Consider the following 14,872-nt stretch of genomic DNA (forward strand, 5'->3'; position numbering starts at 1 on the left):
AGACAGATGGGTTTCTTAAAGAGCAACCTAAATTTATGTGGCAATTATTACAGAATTCCAAGAAAAGCTGCAAACATATGCATTAAAAATAGCAAGAAATTTTGACTTTCTCATGCTTTAAGCAGCAGACCTCATGCCACAGAAACTGATGCCAAAGTATCAGAAGTTTTTTGACTGCCCTTTTAGTATTTTCTGGAAGGTTTTCTTTACTCTAGTAACCCAGTTTGGGCTTGCCTAAGGTGAAGAGAGTGATTTATAAACTGAACTAGGGGCATAAAAAAAATGAAAATAAGCAGATATATGGGATCCTGTTACAAGCAAACCACACGGACAGTATTTAAAAGCTATGATCACTGTCAGTAAGCCAAGGGGAAAACAGTACTGATTGACAAATACACTTGCCTGGTGGGAGAAGCTTGGTTTCCAATCTCAGAGTACTAATTTTATGTTAAAGAGCTCTCAGAAAAAACAAATCAAAAGAAACAGAGAAACAAAAAAAATCACACAAAAACCCAAACAACAAAACCAAAAAAACCAAAACCAACTTATCCAGGATTTTCCTTGGCCTCTTAGCCAGAGCATCCTCATACAGGAACCACTCTGTTGAGATTTTTACAGCAGTAGAGCTCTTCTGAATGTTTGCCCATTCAGACTTCCCAATCGCCTGAACAAGACATGTTATTGCCAAGAAAATATGTGGTCTGAGCAATAGCAGTGTTTCTTTTTTTTACGAGTGCTACTTCCAGGATGGCAGGATTGTGGGGGTTTTTTGTTTGGTGCTGGCTTTTGGGTTGGTTGGTATTAAATAGGGCTGATCAAATGTTTTAGAACGCTAATGTTTTTGACATCCCAGACTTCCTTCCCTGTCAATGTAGCAATAGCAATATTTCTTCTTCAGCTTAAAAGGCACAATACCAGATGTCCATCTAAACTGTGATTAACAGGGCTTGATTAATGATTAAGTGGAATAAAAAATCCTCTAAAGGGGAAAAATGAAGTAATAAAAAAAATAGAAAATAGAAAGCAAGTGGAAATGGAAACAACTAGGTAAGCAAGGGAAACAGGAACAAGATGATGCAGAAGGGTAAATTGAAGAACAATCTGTAGCATAAGTGCAGGAGAGTTTATAAGATGGATCAGGTATCCAGGAACAGCAGCAAATTATCCATATGTCCTTCACTGAAGACAGGTCCACCACAAGTTGTATTTAGTAAGTAATCAAAAGCATTGAGTTAAAATGGGACTTTGGTTATCCTGACAGCTGCAAAATTGAATAAACTATTCAAAAAGTCGATTTCTGAATCAAAATTTTGAATGTAAAGCACAGCGATTTTGTAATTAAGAAGTGTGAACTGAAAGAAGTTCAAATCCTAGCATGTTTTCAAGACACAATTAATATTATGACATACAAAGAGTTGTTTCTTGAATCTTAACCATCAGCAATAATTTCTTTTAATTCACCTAAACATTTTCTAGTTAACAGTACACTCCCATCCATTGAATCCATTTAAGTCAAACGATAACTGTAAACTATGTAGTAAACTGTGCATAAATGAGAATTTGATAGTGACAATAAGTTATTACTTGATCTTGATAAAATGAGAATTGGATAGTCACAATAAGTTATAACTTTATCTTGATTTCTGGATAATACACTAATGAAATTATTCCTGAATGCTAACAACAAAGACAGAACCCTAAAGATAATGAGCATGTACTGGTAAAATGCAGAGTGAGATGACAGTAGATATATATCCTGAATGTTTTAAGAAATGCAATAAGCAACTTGACCAAAAGAAAATTACCTGAAACACAGCTATGTATTTTCCTATTATTAATTGACAAAATGAAGGTTAACATATGGTTTTCTTCCTGGAGTATCTTTTGTGAGAGATCTCAATCACTAAACCTAATCAAAGCTTCTATAAAACCTGAAAGCATGAATATAGATTAAATGGGACAAGTTGGGAACACTAGGACACAGAAGACTGACTTTCTAGTCTCACATGCCAGAAGGCTGTTCCAAATTGGTATTCTATTCTAAGGACGGAAGCCAATGCTTTTCAATCCCAGGCTTTTTTTGACATACCAATAATTATCCCCAGTCTCTCTTCCTGCTTCACTACAGGCTAGGAAAAGAAGTAAAAAAAAATGCTTGACTTGTGGATTACTGTCCTAAAAATCTGAAAATTAAATCAGTTTACCAGTGACTCTATAGTCTTGCAAAACACTTTTTACTATGTGTTTCCTGATTATGTTATGCCAAGACATAAGTCCCCGTTTCCCTCGCTGTGATTTGGATTCCTACCCTGCTAAGCCCTACTTTGTTAAGCAACTTGTGCTGGAACACTGAAGCAGCTATGCATCTTCACAGAGCATATAAAAGCCATCATTCAGACTTAAAGGAAAAAAAAAGATGGCAGTGGACTGGCCCCCCACTCTTCAAATACTTCCCACCCACCAGAGAATTCAAACAAAAAAAGTATTCCACAGTGCACATTCCATCCTACTGGTATTCCCAGAACAGAAGTGTTTCAATTGTTTGGCACAGTGCATCACCAGGAATAAATACATCAAGCCAACCAGAGCTTGCATTAGGTATTAAGGCCTATAATTTCTGGGATATTCTGACACTTTGTCACAATATCTGTGCAATTACATTTTCAATTGCTTTGAGTGCTACTGGGAAATGGTCCTGAAGCATGAACAACTTCTCACACATTGTGCAAGTCTCCCATCTTGAGCAACACACAAGCATTAAAACCAAACAAATAAGAGGCTTCCTTTACTAAATAAACATCTCCTCATCTTTTGTAATGTGATAGTACATGGCAACATTCTTTCCAAATGCAGAGCAGTCTGTATTAAGGACCACTGTCATTCAGGAGCCCTAGTTTGGTTGCGCAACTGCAACTTCTTCTTTTAAAGGCAAAATTAATACAGGGCAAATTCAATACTTTAAAATTCACTGCAGGATGCCTTTTAAAGATAATCTTTGGTACAGACATAAAACTATGATACTTTGCCTTAAAGTATGACAGAAAATGGTTAGAGATGACAATGACACATTTTAGCACAAGCCCCTAAGGACTAGTCAAATCTAACAAACTTTAATTCCCATGTTGAATGCAGTATTATCATTAACTGATCCCACTAACTGAACTGACCCAACAGCTTAAAACAAGTCAAAAAACAGGTGACCAAATATACATTAATTGACCATTCACATCCCCCAAGAGTCACTCTGCGGGGAAAAAAAGAAACACTTCCCCACACTGTTCCTTTACCATGCCATCCTTTCTTACGATATTTTTCTTATACTTTTGAGGGAGAAGAACATAAATAAACAAGATTTTTAGGATTTCTCATCTATCTTATTCTGGCAGTGGTTACAGTGTACATAACAGGGAAGAGTCTTGGAAAAAGGCTCTTGGCAGTTGGGGGGGTTTATTTTTTTCTGCTTGCAGAGCCACATTTCCAGGTGTACTATACAACTTCATCGATTGTCATTGACTCAGAATTCTAGTGCGCTTCTTAATTTGTTTTCCATCTCCACTTACAGATTCACTTGATTTGGGGTTACTTTCACTTTGTTAAGAAACTTTCACTGATTTCTATTCCTATTCTGCTTGTCAGTATCCTAAACCACTCATTCACTACCTACAGATTTTTGATTCCCCCAGTTGAAAGGAAAACCTTTCATTATAAAAGGATTGGAAGGAAAAGCCAAGTTCCCAGTAGCTGAGCTCTCTTTAGTATCCTCTCTACAATTCCAAAATAAGCTTCCAGACAGCTGCCAAGATGGTTTTTTCCCTCAGACTGGAGCCCAAAACAGTGCCTAACCTCAAGTTTGTGGACTGTTGGTCCATGGCTCTTGCCACAACACTTAGTCATTTGTGAAAAGCCTATCAGCATAAATCAGAAAGGATCTGCTCTGCATGAACTGCATAACTACAAATACAATATAATATAACATTATGTTACTTGCTTTCCAAATGAAATTATGCATTCCTAGTTATAATAAATCTGTTAGCAATATATATGTACCTATTATATGCATATTTACTTAAGTACACACACACACACATATATATACATGTGAAAGAACTGTATTATTTCACAAATCCTACACAAACCTTTAAATTACATATGGGGGTAAATATTATAGGAGTTCAAGAGTATTGGTCACAGGGCACATCACTTCCCTGTTTATAGCAGTTGCTTAGATGCTAGCACAGATATTGCATTGTACTGGAACCAAGAAAAAGGCGCATTCACAGATACAGCTTATTGCCTTTTGTCTGATAGAATAAAGCAACACAGCATAGGAATTATTTATCATTCTGCTGGGGGGGTGGGAGGAATCTAAAAATAAATATTGTATTTTGCTACATTTAGCTAGTTTTTAGCAACCTGATCGTATCCAGGAAGTTATGACTCTTATAAAAAAATATCAATGATGAAAAAACCCAGTTAATTTTAATGTAATATCCACTAAAATAATTTATATATTAATACCAGAGTTACTATTCCACATATTCATTTATTTCAAAGTACACTGAGTATAAAGGACACTTACTCAGCAACCAAATTTCAAGCACATCAGCTTGTACAAGTGTAGATGATCTGCATGCAATAGATACTCACTTTCTTCCATATATAATCAGCTGTACAGAAGAGAAAATTATGTGGTATCCCAGCCCACTCATGTTAGAGCTCCTCTTTCTGGTGAAACATACTCCTAAAGTACAAATGGGTTCCCACTCTTACCACATCAGAAGTACACACTAAATCATCTATTTTAACAGACATCTATTGGTTTAATGGAGGTACAAGCATGGGACTTCCTGCTGAAGAAGTAACCCACCAAAAATCTTTTGGGAACCTTAATAAGTGGTCCTCTTTATGGAGAGGATCATTCTAGGCAAAACTTTTTTCTTGGCAGATGTCAGAGGTCAATCAAAGGTATCATTCCAGGTTTTAGTAAAACAGAAGACCTTTGACTTCAAAGTGACTGCTCAACACAGTACCTTCAAAGAGTACAGTCACTTGTACAGCTCTCTTGTTCAGCACAATCTAGGAGGGAAAGGATGATTTCATTTATGTGGAATGAGGCTGGAAAAATGCAAATATCCCTTAGTTAGAAGGAACAGTCAGATGTATCCCATCTCTGCCCATGAAAAGTTGCCTATAATTTGTATTGGCATGTGGACAGCACTGAATTTCTACATCAGCAGTAGACTCTGTGGGATTATCCCACAAGAGAGAGAGATTTCCTTGTGGCTACTTTTATTTCTGGGTGCTTATATTTTATTTCTGGGGTGCAGCATCCCAGATGCTGCAAAGTGCCGCAGCAGATTAATGTGATAAAAACTCTTGATGCTTCATATGGATTGCAGCTCTATTATTTGGAATGGCAGGTATGAAGCTATTTATATCTATACCTGGAGAGAAGTGAATTCCAGAGACTGGAATTCCAGTACCGTAAAAGCTTGGTACCAACAAATTTAGACTGACAATATGAAAAGGGAAAAAAAAAAAGCAGAAGCATTCACATAAAGTTTAAGTTGCACAAGTCTTTTATCCAAAATTATACTCAGTCACTGTTGGGATCTGTTGCCTAAGAATACTTAGATATCAATGAAATCCACTTAACTCTAACAGGCAGGCATTTGTTTCCTGTCATCCTAACAAAACTAAAACACAGGCTTATAATAAACTCTTAAACCCCCCCCCCAGTTACCTATTTGACTTGTCACCACTTTCCCACACCATCTTCATGGACTTTGAGTCCTGTGTATCACACCACCTCCCAAGTAAGTGCTCACAGAAAATAAAGTTGAAAAGAACTTTGAATTAGTCTTCTTCCAGGATTTCTTGGGTACTTCACTGTTTCCTCAACCTCTGACTGAAATACCTCCTTCAAAGTCTCAAATGATTCAGTACAAGTTCCATATATGGAAATCTAAACATCCAGGTTCACTTATATGTTGTACAGTGCACAGCTACCACATTTTCCTTACTTTCACTGTAACAAAGTAAGGTTGTTAACAAATATGGGTATTTATCTTCCCTGTATTAAACAAATCAGAGTATTAGTCCATAAAACCTTGTTCCTAAGCTCACAGGAAAGTTCTTATGTTTATGTGCTTTAATAGTCCTAAGTTAACATAATTTACACTATTCCTAGATGCTTCTGCATTATTTTATTAGATTATTAGACAATAATGTTATGTCAGACTCCCTGACATAATATCCAGATGCTAAGGAATCACATTAGCAGATTTTGTAAATCTGACTGCCTGAGTCAGATACTAGCAACAGAAAACTCAAATAAATACAGTTAAGCAACTGTGAATGTGACATGCCTTTACACTTCAGGAGTGAATGCAGAACAAACAGATTTTCTCATATCCAAGTGAAGATCAGTTATCGAATTTACTAAATCATCTCCACATTTCTGTGTGTTTAACTCTAACAGCATTTTTTCTTCTGACCAGATGATTATGGCCAATTTATTTTATTTTTGCATATTACATAGCAGTAACAACTACTTAACCTGTGCAGAATGAGATATTTATGACTCTAATATAAGGATACAGTGTAGAGAAATACAGGCCTAGTAGAACAGGAGAGACTTTGAGAAGCAGAGATGCAAGACTGGATGATAATACACTATACAGGCTTGGGATGGTAGTAGAGAGAATTTCCCCTCAACTATACATTAGTATCCTGCTTGTTAAAAAATATAACCAAGTTTAATTAGTCAACAAGAAGCCTAGCTTATTAAACTCTTTCTAGATAATGTCCAGTGACTGTTATACATAACCCACTCAATAGAGTATAACTATGCATAACAGTTCCATTAATCTCCTTGATTATAGGTGTTCTGATTGTATTGTCCTTGCTCATGGCTGAGCCAATACCTCACTACTAAGCATGGCTCAGCTTAAGTCAATAAGCTAAAAGATGCACAACACTCGAGTGCTAAAGGATAGCAAATGTAGAACCTGGATACTTTCAGATACTTTAGAATCTTAATTGGACTTGAAAATGCAGTAATTAATTTGGCTTAAGAATACAAAAAAGTGCTAGACCACTAGGTGAGGAAAAATCGTATTACTTAAATCCTACCAGTTTTATTGCCTATTCACTTACTGACTAAATCATCTCTGGTATGGAGTACTTTTCATATTTTCGCAGAACCACAAAATGATTTGGGTTGGAAGAGACCTTGAAGCTCATCTCATTCCAACCCTCTGTCATGGGAATGGACACCTTCCACTCGACTAGGTTACTCAGAGTTCCTTTCAACCTGGCCTTAGACACTTCCAGTGATGCTGCAGCCACAGCTTCTCTAGGCAACCTTTTTCAGCATCTAATCACCCTTGGAATAAAAAATTTCTTCCTTACATCCAACCAAAATCCTCTTTCAGTTAAAAACCATTGCCCCTTGTCCTGTCAATAGAAATCTTGGGGGAAACAAAAAGGGAAAAAAAAAAAAAAACCAACCAAAAAAAGAGGGGTTAAAAAAAGGTATAATAAAATCTTTCTCCATCTTTCTCACAAACCCCCATTATACATATCAAAAAGCTGAATAATCTTAACTCTTTTGACCTTTCCTTTTTTCACCTCATAGGAGAGGTGCTCCAGCCTGTTAACCATCTTCCAAGATCCCTGCCGTGCTTGTGTTGGGAATGCTGGACACAGATGCAGTACCTCCAGGGTCTGAAGGTGGGGTCTCACCAGAGTGGAGCAGAGGGGCAGAGTTACCTCCCTCAGCCTGTTGTACCACTTCTTCTCATGCAGCCCAGGACACCGCTGGCTTTCTGGGTTGCAGGTGCACATTGACAGTCCACAGCCAATTTTTCATCCACCAGTATCCCAAGTCCTTCTTCTGCAGCATTGCTCTCAAATCATTCATCCTCCAGCTTGTGCTGATAATGGGGATCCCCTGACCCAGGTGTAGGACTTTGCACTTGGCCTTGCTTGACTTCATGCAGATCCTCCAGCTTGCCATGCCCCCCGTCCCCCACCCCAAATGGCATCCCTTCCTTTTAGTGCATCACCTGAACCACCCACCTTGGTGTCATTTGCAGCCTGTGCTGAGGGTGCACTTGACCTCATTTATTTTGTTGATGCACATTCTGAATAGCACTGGTTTCAATGCGAACATTACTCCTTACTGGTTCTCACATGGATACTGAACTAGTGACTGTAACTCTTGGGACAAGGATGGTGTGGAGGACTTTACGACAGAACCAGACAAAAAATGAAGCAGCATGCTGAGAGAGAGAGTTTTCACTCAGAAAGACCTGTCTGCAGTAAAAAACAACAGGGAACATATTACAAAGTGTTTAAAAGACTTAAAATTGTTCCCAGTCTCCCAAGTTTATTCCACAGTGAATCATTTTATGTAAAACTAGGATGCTGGCAAAATTAGGTATGGCTGAAGCTCTGTAACTAGGTTTAGCAGATCTACTCAAAGAGTAAATTATTTATCCCACCTAAAACATGCACAACAAAGCCTAAATGAAGTGGACCTAACTTATGTAGAGAAGAAAGGTATAAGCCATCTGAATCTGCATTTCACTACTTCCAACATTTCTGAGTATATTAAAATATTAATAAAGTGTTAAATTGAGTTTCACTTTTGATATGAACCTACCCCACTGGTAGGAAATTTGAACCTCAGAAGGCAAAATTAATTACGTACACACACACAAGGATTTACCAGCAGTAGCTAGGGAAGTTTTATCTGCAGTAGTGTCACAGCCAATAGCTTCCATATAGTACGACACTGCTGAGGATAAATAGCCCATTTTCTTCAGTTTGAGGATGCCCTTCCTGGGTGGTACACATACATAAGTGGAGGAAATTAAGAATGGTAAATGCAGGCCAAGTGACAAAAATGACATCTTGGTAGTGTCACAGTTCCTCAAAAGCTGTCCCAAGTGAAATAGAACTTCCCTAGCTTGGAAACATAAAAAATAGAATTCTTCTTAGGAGAAACCTAACATGATCACAGCAGTTACTAGGAAATCACAATTATAAACTCAAGTTTTGGTTGCATCCATTACTGGCAAAAAAAATCATGGGTAAGTACTTCTTCCTAGAGAAGATCTAAAAACACAGATATAAAAAAGCTAGATGAATTTGAGTTGGAAATAATAAATTGAGCCTTCTCAATGTTTCTCAAAATAGTGATGAAAGTTTTTGTTAAAGATTTCATCATCCCTTTGGCCTTCAGTGTCCATTTCTAAGGTAAAACTGAACTGCAGTTCACTGCTACAGGAAATTGTTTATGGGACAATCACTGATTCTACAATGAAGTAAAAAATAATTTCAACATTCATTTCAACAGTCACCTGACAGCATTTAATACTGCAGTCACATTAACGAAAAGTACTGCTTTCTTTAACAAACAAAACCCCACTCCTAAACCATGCACTTGACTAATCTCTTCTAAAGAATCAGACTGATGACACAAGTTAAAAAGCTTTGAGAAGTATTTGCCTTTGTCATTTATAAATGCTGTGAGGAATCCTTGAGATTCCAAGGAAAGAAGTTTAGGACATCTATTCCTCTGAAAAATATACCTGCAGGCTAATAACTAACTAGCTGCCGACAAAGACAACAAAGTCAAGAGAATAACTATTACAGCAATCTAATTTAAAAGGAAAACTATATTACATATGCTCAATTTGAAAATGCTCCACTTTCCGTTTTGTAAGTCCTCAACATTATGGAATCTAATAAGGGAAAAAACCTTGCTTCCCAACACACAAGAGCAGAGTAATTGCTCAGGATTTCTGCAAATGTACTAACACAATAAACATCACCACTATTAATACCCATACATGTAAATGAACTAAAAGGAAGTAAACCCACTGATGAAACAGCTCAATTAGACAAAATTCTACAATTCTTCAGAATGCTGCCTTCCTCCCTTAAGGTGAATAAAAAGATTCACCCTTTCTTACCCATGTAACATACTTTCAAAATGAAGTTTAAAAGATTACTATATAATGACAGTAAAACACTTAGTATCACTGATCATGACTTTATTAGAGGGTTCTTGCTTACAAATAGCAAATGAGGAAGCATACATAGTACTTATGGAACTCTATTAGAAAGCTATTTTTCCCTTTCTGAATACTGTGTTCCCGCTCTTCTTCCAGAATAATACTTCCACTCTTTCTGCCATCACTGCTGAGTATCTATGATCTTAGGCCTACACTCCCACTGCAGTAATCTGCAAAACCATTTGAATTCCACAGGAGTAGAAAAAGATTCTCTCAGAAGTTAAATTATTTCAGACTCACCAATTTTTATTTCACCATAGCTTTGTGGCTTGTCTTCCCTCCCTAAAGGCTTTTTTTTTTCCTATTCCCCTTTCCGAAGGAAGGCAAGCCATGGTTTTTCGTTTAGTCAGATCAAGGTTTACATCATGTCATTGAATTAACAAACAGATTTTTCCAAGGTGCAAACCAGCATGCCTATGGTACCGAGGCAAAGGCTGCTTTACCAAGCCACGTTTATGCTTTCGTGCTTTTCGGCTCATTGCTGGAGGCCTTCGAGGCTCCTGGAGCAGCAGACCAGTCCTGAGGGGGGTTTGCTCATTCTGCACGTTTGTTTTGCCACGGAAATATCACGCACATTGGAAGAGGAAATCAGTTTGCAGCAACACCTTCAAACAAGCTAAGCAGCTTTGCAAACCCCGTGCCCCTCATCGCAAATGCATGGCTTTCCAAGGAGCAATTACAGCAGAGCCCGAACACGCAGGTGTGCCCCCGGTGACCTTCCCGCGGCGCCGGCCGGCAGCACCAGCGGGCAGCTCCCGCTGCACGCCGCGAACGCCGGCAGCCCACAGGTACCGCCGGCAGCCCACAGGTACCGCCGCTCAGCGGGCTCCGGCCCCGCGCACCGCTCCGGCGCCCCCCGGCCCCGCTTCAGGCACCCCACACCCGAGTCGGCTCGGCCCGGCCCGGCGTGCGCACCTGCCCCTCTCTGCCCCACAACGCGGACAAAGCGGCCACAACGCACCTGCTCCCGCGGCGAGGGCGGCGGCGGAAGCTCCAGGTCTGCCCGCCCCCATCTCTGCGCCCACCGGCTCTTTCCCTGAACCGATCGTTCTGCTTTGCTCCAGGCCGAGCCAGGCGCTCCGGCGTCCCGGGGTCTACCGCCAACACGGGGGACTCTGCGGCCACCGCGCCCCCACATTCGCCAAGGGGCACAAACTCCGTCTGCCTCCGGCCGCCGCTGTTCGGCCGGGCGGATCTACGCTGTAAACAGGCCGGAGGACAGTACAGGCGCCGACCGCCCCCGCCCCAGCACCGGCGCTCGCCCCGCCGTGCCCCGCGCTCACCGTAGAGATGTGCGGAGGCTTCGCCCTTCCTCGCCATCGTCTCTCGATGCCCTCCACGCCGGCACTGCCGGGGCACAGCCAGGGGCCCGGCGCCTTCCCCCGCCGCTCAGCGCGTTCTTTGTTGCCGCGAAGGCATGAGAGGCGGCGGCGGCCGGGCAGCCTCCCGCTCCGCTCAGCCGCGGCCGCCCGCAGCACCGCCCGCACCCCACGCCCACCCTCCCGTCCCGCCGGCTCCGCGGCGACGCCTGCGCCGACCCGCGGGGGCGGTGCCGCTGCCCGGGTCGAGATGAGGGGGGGTGCGGGCGGAGCTGCCGCGCCGAGGGGTGCTGAGACGGGTCGCCGACTTCGCGTGGGCCCGGCGGCAACTTCGGCATCTGAGGACAGCGAGCGGGGCCGGACCCAGCGAGCCGTACCTGGCAGGGCGGTTTCCATCCTCCCGCGCCAGCCGCTGCTGACCGCAGCGGGGTGTCTGTGCCCGTGCCCTGCGCAGAGGCCGGAGCTGTTGCCGCAGGTGGAAAGCGGCCGGCCGGCCGTGGAGCCGGGCCCCGCCGAGAAGCGCCTCCCTTGGCGGAGCTGTCCGTGCGGCCCGTGCTGAGCGCCGGCCCGGCCGGGCCGCCCTCGGGCAGCGGCCTCCTGCCCAGCACGAGCTCCCGGGGCTGGAGCAGGTGAAGCGCTACGCGCTCAGCGACAGCCGTCCGTCTGTCCCTGACTGGGGAAGTGTGTTGGGCCTGGGTTGGGGCATTTTCATGATTCAGTCAAAAAACACCCTCAATACTGAGAAATACTCATTTCTGGTCATAAACTTTCCTTCAGTTGCCATCCTCCTCCATGCGTTTTATCTGAATGGGACAAAGGCCACTTACGAGCAATCAGTCCAATTGCTGAGATTCTTTTACAGTCGTGACAGCACAAATCATCACTACAGCAAAAGGCCACTATATGCAGATGTCATGATGTTATTATCTGTTGTCACTAAGTCCAAGACAACAGAGTATTTTATAAGACAAAACATTTTGAAATGACAGAAGTGCACCTATCAGCCATTACTTGTATTTTCAAACATGAGCTTTGGAGGAAAAGTTACTTTCCAAGGCTTGCAAATAAAGATATCCTTCCTAAAATTGGCTTAAGACCTCAAAAGCACATGGCTCATTTATTGATGAGTAAGTTAATGTCCATAGATCATGGAAGTTGTTGCTCTGCTTGTATGGAAATGTAAACCAATCATCTGTGCATTAGTGAGAGTATGTGCCTTTTACATACAAGGTGTGTGCATCATCAGGTCTTGTAGAGGTAGCTGCCTTGGCTAGTTTCAAGAAAATTAAATCAGGCATATTTATGACCTTATCTATCCTCCTAGCGGTCTCAGTTCAGGCCAATCACTCCAATATGAAGTATATGTATGTCGTGGTTTGACCGGAAATGGGACATATTAAAATTTTATATTAAAAATACATATGTAGTTTTGTCTGATGTAGTTTTGTCTGGTAGTAGTGGAAATACTTGGGGGAATCACTCCTCCTCCCCCTCATATATAGAATTGTTAGAATTTATACTTTTAAGTATATATTTTCAAATGAGTACTTGCTTCCTTCCTTTCATCCCATTTTATCACAGTGGGCAGAGGTTTATGATTTTGATTCATGATCATAAATTTGGGCAGAGGTTTATGATTCTGTGCACTGCTTATAGTCTACAAATTTATTGAGAGCTCCTTCTTAACCTGTCTCCCTAACCACTAGGCCACTTACCTAGCCTAGCTACCCAAGATGCCTGTTTGTGTTCCAGGAAATGGACCTCAAGTAAACACCTGATGTGGAAAAGGGTTGATGTACTTTGCTAAGAAGAAATTCTTATTTAATCTCAGTGATGCTGACTAGGAAAACAATTCTGACAATCTCACCTGCAGAAAAAAGATCTTCTTGTGTCAAAGACTGAGTCGAACATGAGAAATGCAGCGTAGGACAGCTTTGTAAGAAGGAAGGAAGTGTATTAATGTATTCTGGCTCATTCTGATAAGGCATGGCAACCTAAAGGTAGCAGGCATGACCGGATTTGATCGTCAGAGCTTTAGTGGCATGCTTGAGGAAGCTTGTACCCCTTGTGCAGGGGAATGTATCGATATATAGTATATAGCTGTATTGTTTGGCATGGCCTCATGGGTGCCTGGCATCGGGCAGTGTCAAACCACAACAACAGCCTACCTTCAAGAATGGATATTGGAATCTCAACAAAAACAAACATAGGTAATACAGGTAGTATAGCCTGTTCTACAAATAAATATCTATGATACATAAGTATCACATATTATATATATATATAATACAGAGCTTATACAATATCTATATTGTGTCTATACTATACAGTTTATATAATATAGTATTTATATCCTCCAGGAGAAGTAAATTTTTACTTGGTTCTGACTACCAGAACCAAGGAACTACTAAAAAATACACTAAAATAAAGAGAAAACTTGCTAAAAAGCATTCAAAATGTTAGAATAGTGCTAAAAACTACAAGACAGCTATTCAGATAGATAGAAGGCTATGTAAGGAGACCACTTTGAGACATAGCAGATCATCTTTGTATATTCATGTTTCTCTGAAGGGCCTGAGATATGGCAGAAGGAAGTCACCAGGACTAGATAGAATGAAAAGGGCAGTAGCTACAAACAAGGCGTAATATACCCATACTCCTATAACCTACCAAAATAGGGAACAATTGTGATCAAGTGAGTAAATCATAAAGGATCACTAAATTTGGCATGTTAAGTGTGAAAGAACAGTAAGGCAGGCCAAAAAAGAATTTGACTATTAATTGCAAAAAAGGATGCCAAAAAGAATATTTTGTCTAAAGGCCAAGAGGAGGAAAAGAATATGTAGAGTTAATAGGATATTTTCCTTAAGTCTTCTATGCACATATAGACTTGAAGGTGATAAGCATTTTCACAATTTTTTGAAAATACTTCCAATAAAAATCCATAAAATTGCTGACCATGCCTCTGAATGTTGCAAATAATGAAAACTACAATAATGCAGAAAGATTTCTGTGATATATTGGAAAAGTATAATTTTTGTAAAGAGAAGTCAAGGCTCAGAGAACTACTGAAGACTTCCCAAGGAGCCATGAAAATGAGGGCATACAGCTGATTTTCAAGTTATTTGGATTTCTGAAAACATTCCACAAGGCTCCTCATGAAAAAAGTTTTAAATAAAATAATCTACCATAGAGGGAAAAGTTATTTTATGGCTGAAAATTGTTAAAGGGTGTTAGAATGGCCTATCACTCCTTGCAGCACCAGGACCCTTCCTGCCCTGCCCTGCCGCTGGAGGCCACGCCGGTGCCCGGGGACGCAGGGTCCCTGCCAGGCAGGGACGTGGCTGCTGCTGCCTCCCTGCCTGTGGTGCACAGTGTTCAGCAGCACCCACACGCAGCACTCGCCCTCAGCCCCAGCACAGAGCACAGGCAGACACGTCCTCTCCTCCTCTGGGCTGGCAGAGACAG

The 14,872-nt window shown here is 41.2% G+C and overlaps 1 protein-coding gene across 2 annotated transcripts in view; it reads right to left on the reverse strand.

The window, feature by feature from the left end:
* SLC44A5 (solute carrier family 44 member 5) overlaps window positions 1-11,554 on the reverse strand; it is a 61,905-nt gene extending 50,351 nt beyond the window's left edge. The window contains exon 1 of one of the 2 annotated variants that reach the window (XM_054294569.1): window positions 11,369-11,554. In XM_054294569.1, the coding sequence (XP_054150544.1) occupies window positions 11,369-11,405 (37 nt within the window). In that variant the 5' untranslated portion in view covers window positions 11,406-11,554. Of the gene's footprint in view, window positions 1-11,046; window positions 11,295-11,368 lie in introns of those variants that run through there. The other variant, XM_054294568.1, reaches the window with a different exon arrangement.
* Between the last annotated feature and the right edge of the window lie 3,318 nt (window positions 11,555-14,872).

This window comes from Melozone crissalis, unplaced genomic scaffold (assembly GCF_028551555.1).
Source record: "Melozone crissalis strain CALT ecotype California unplaced genomic scaffold, PUWL_Pcris_2 ptg000254l_1, whole genome shotgun sequence".
Classification (NCBI taxonomy): domain Eukaryota; kingdom Metazoa; phylum Chordata; class Aves; order Passeriformes; family Passerellidae; genus Melozone; species Melozone crissalis.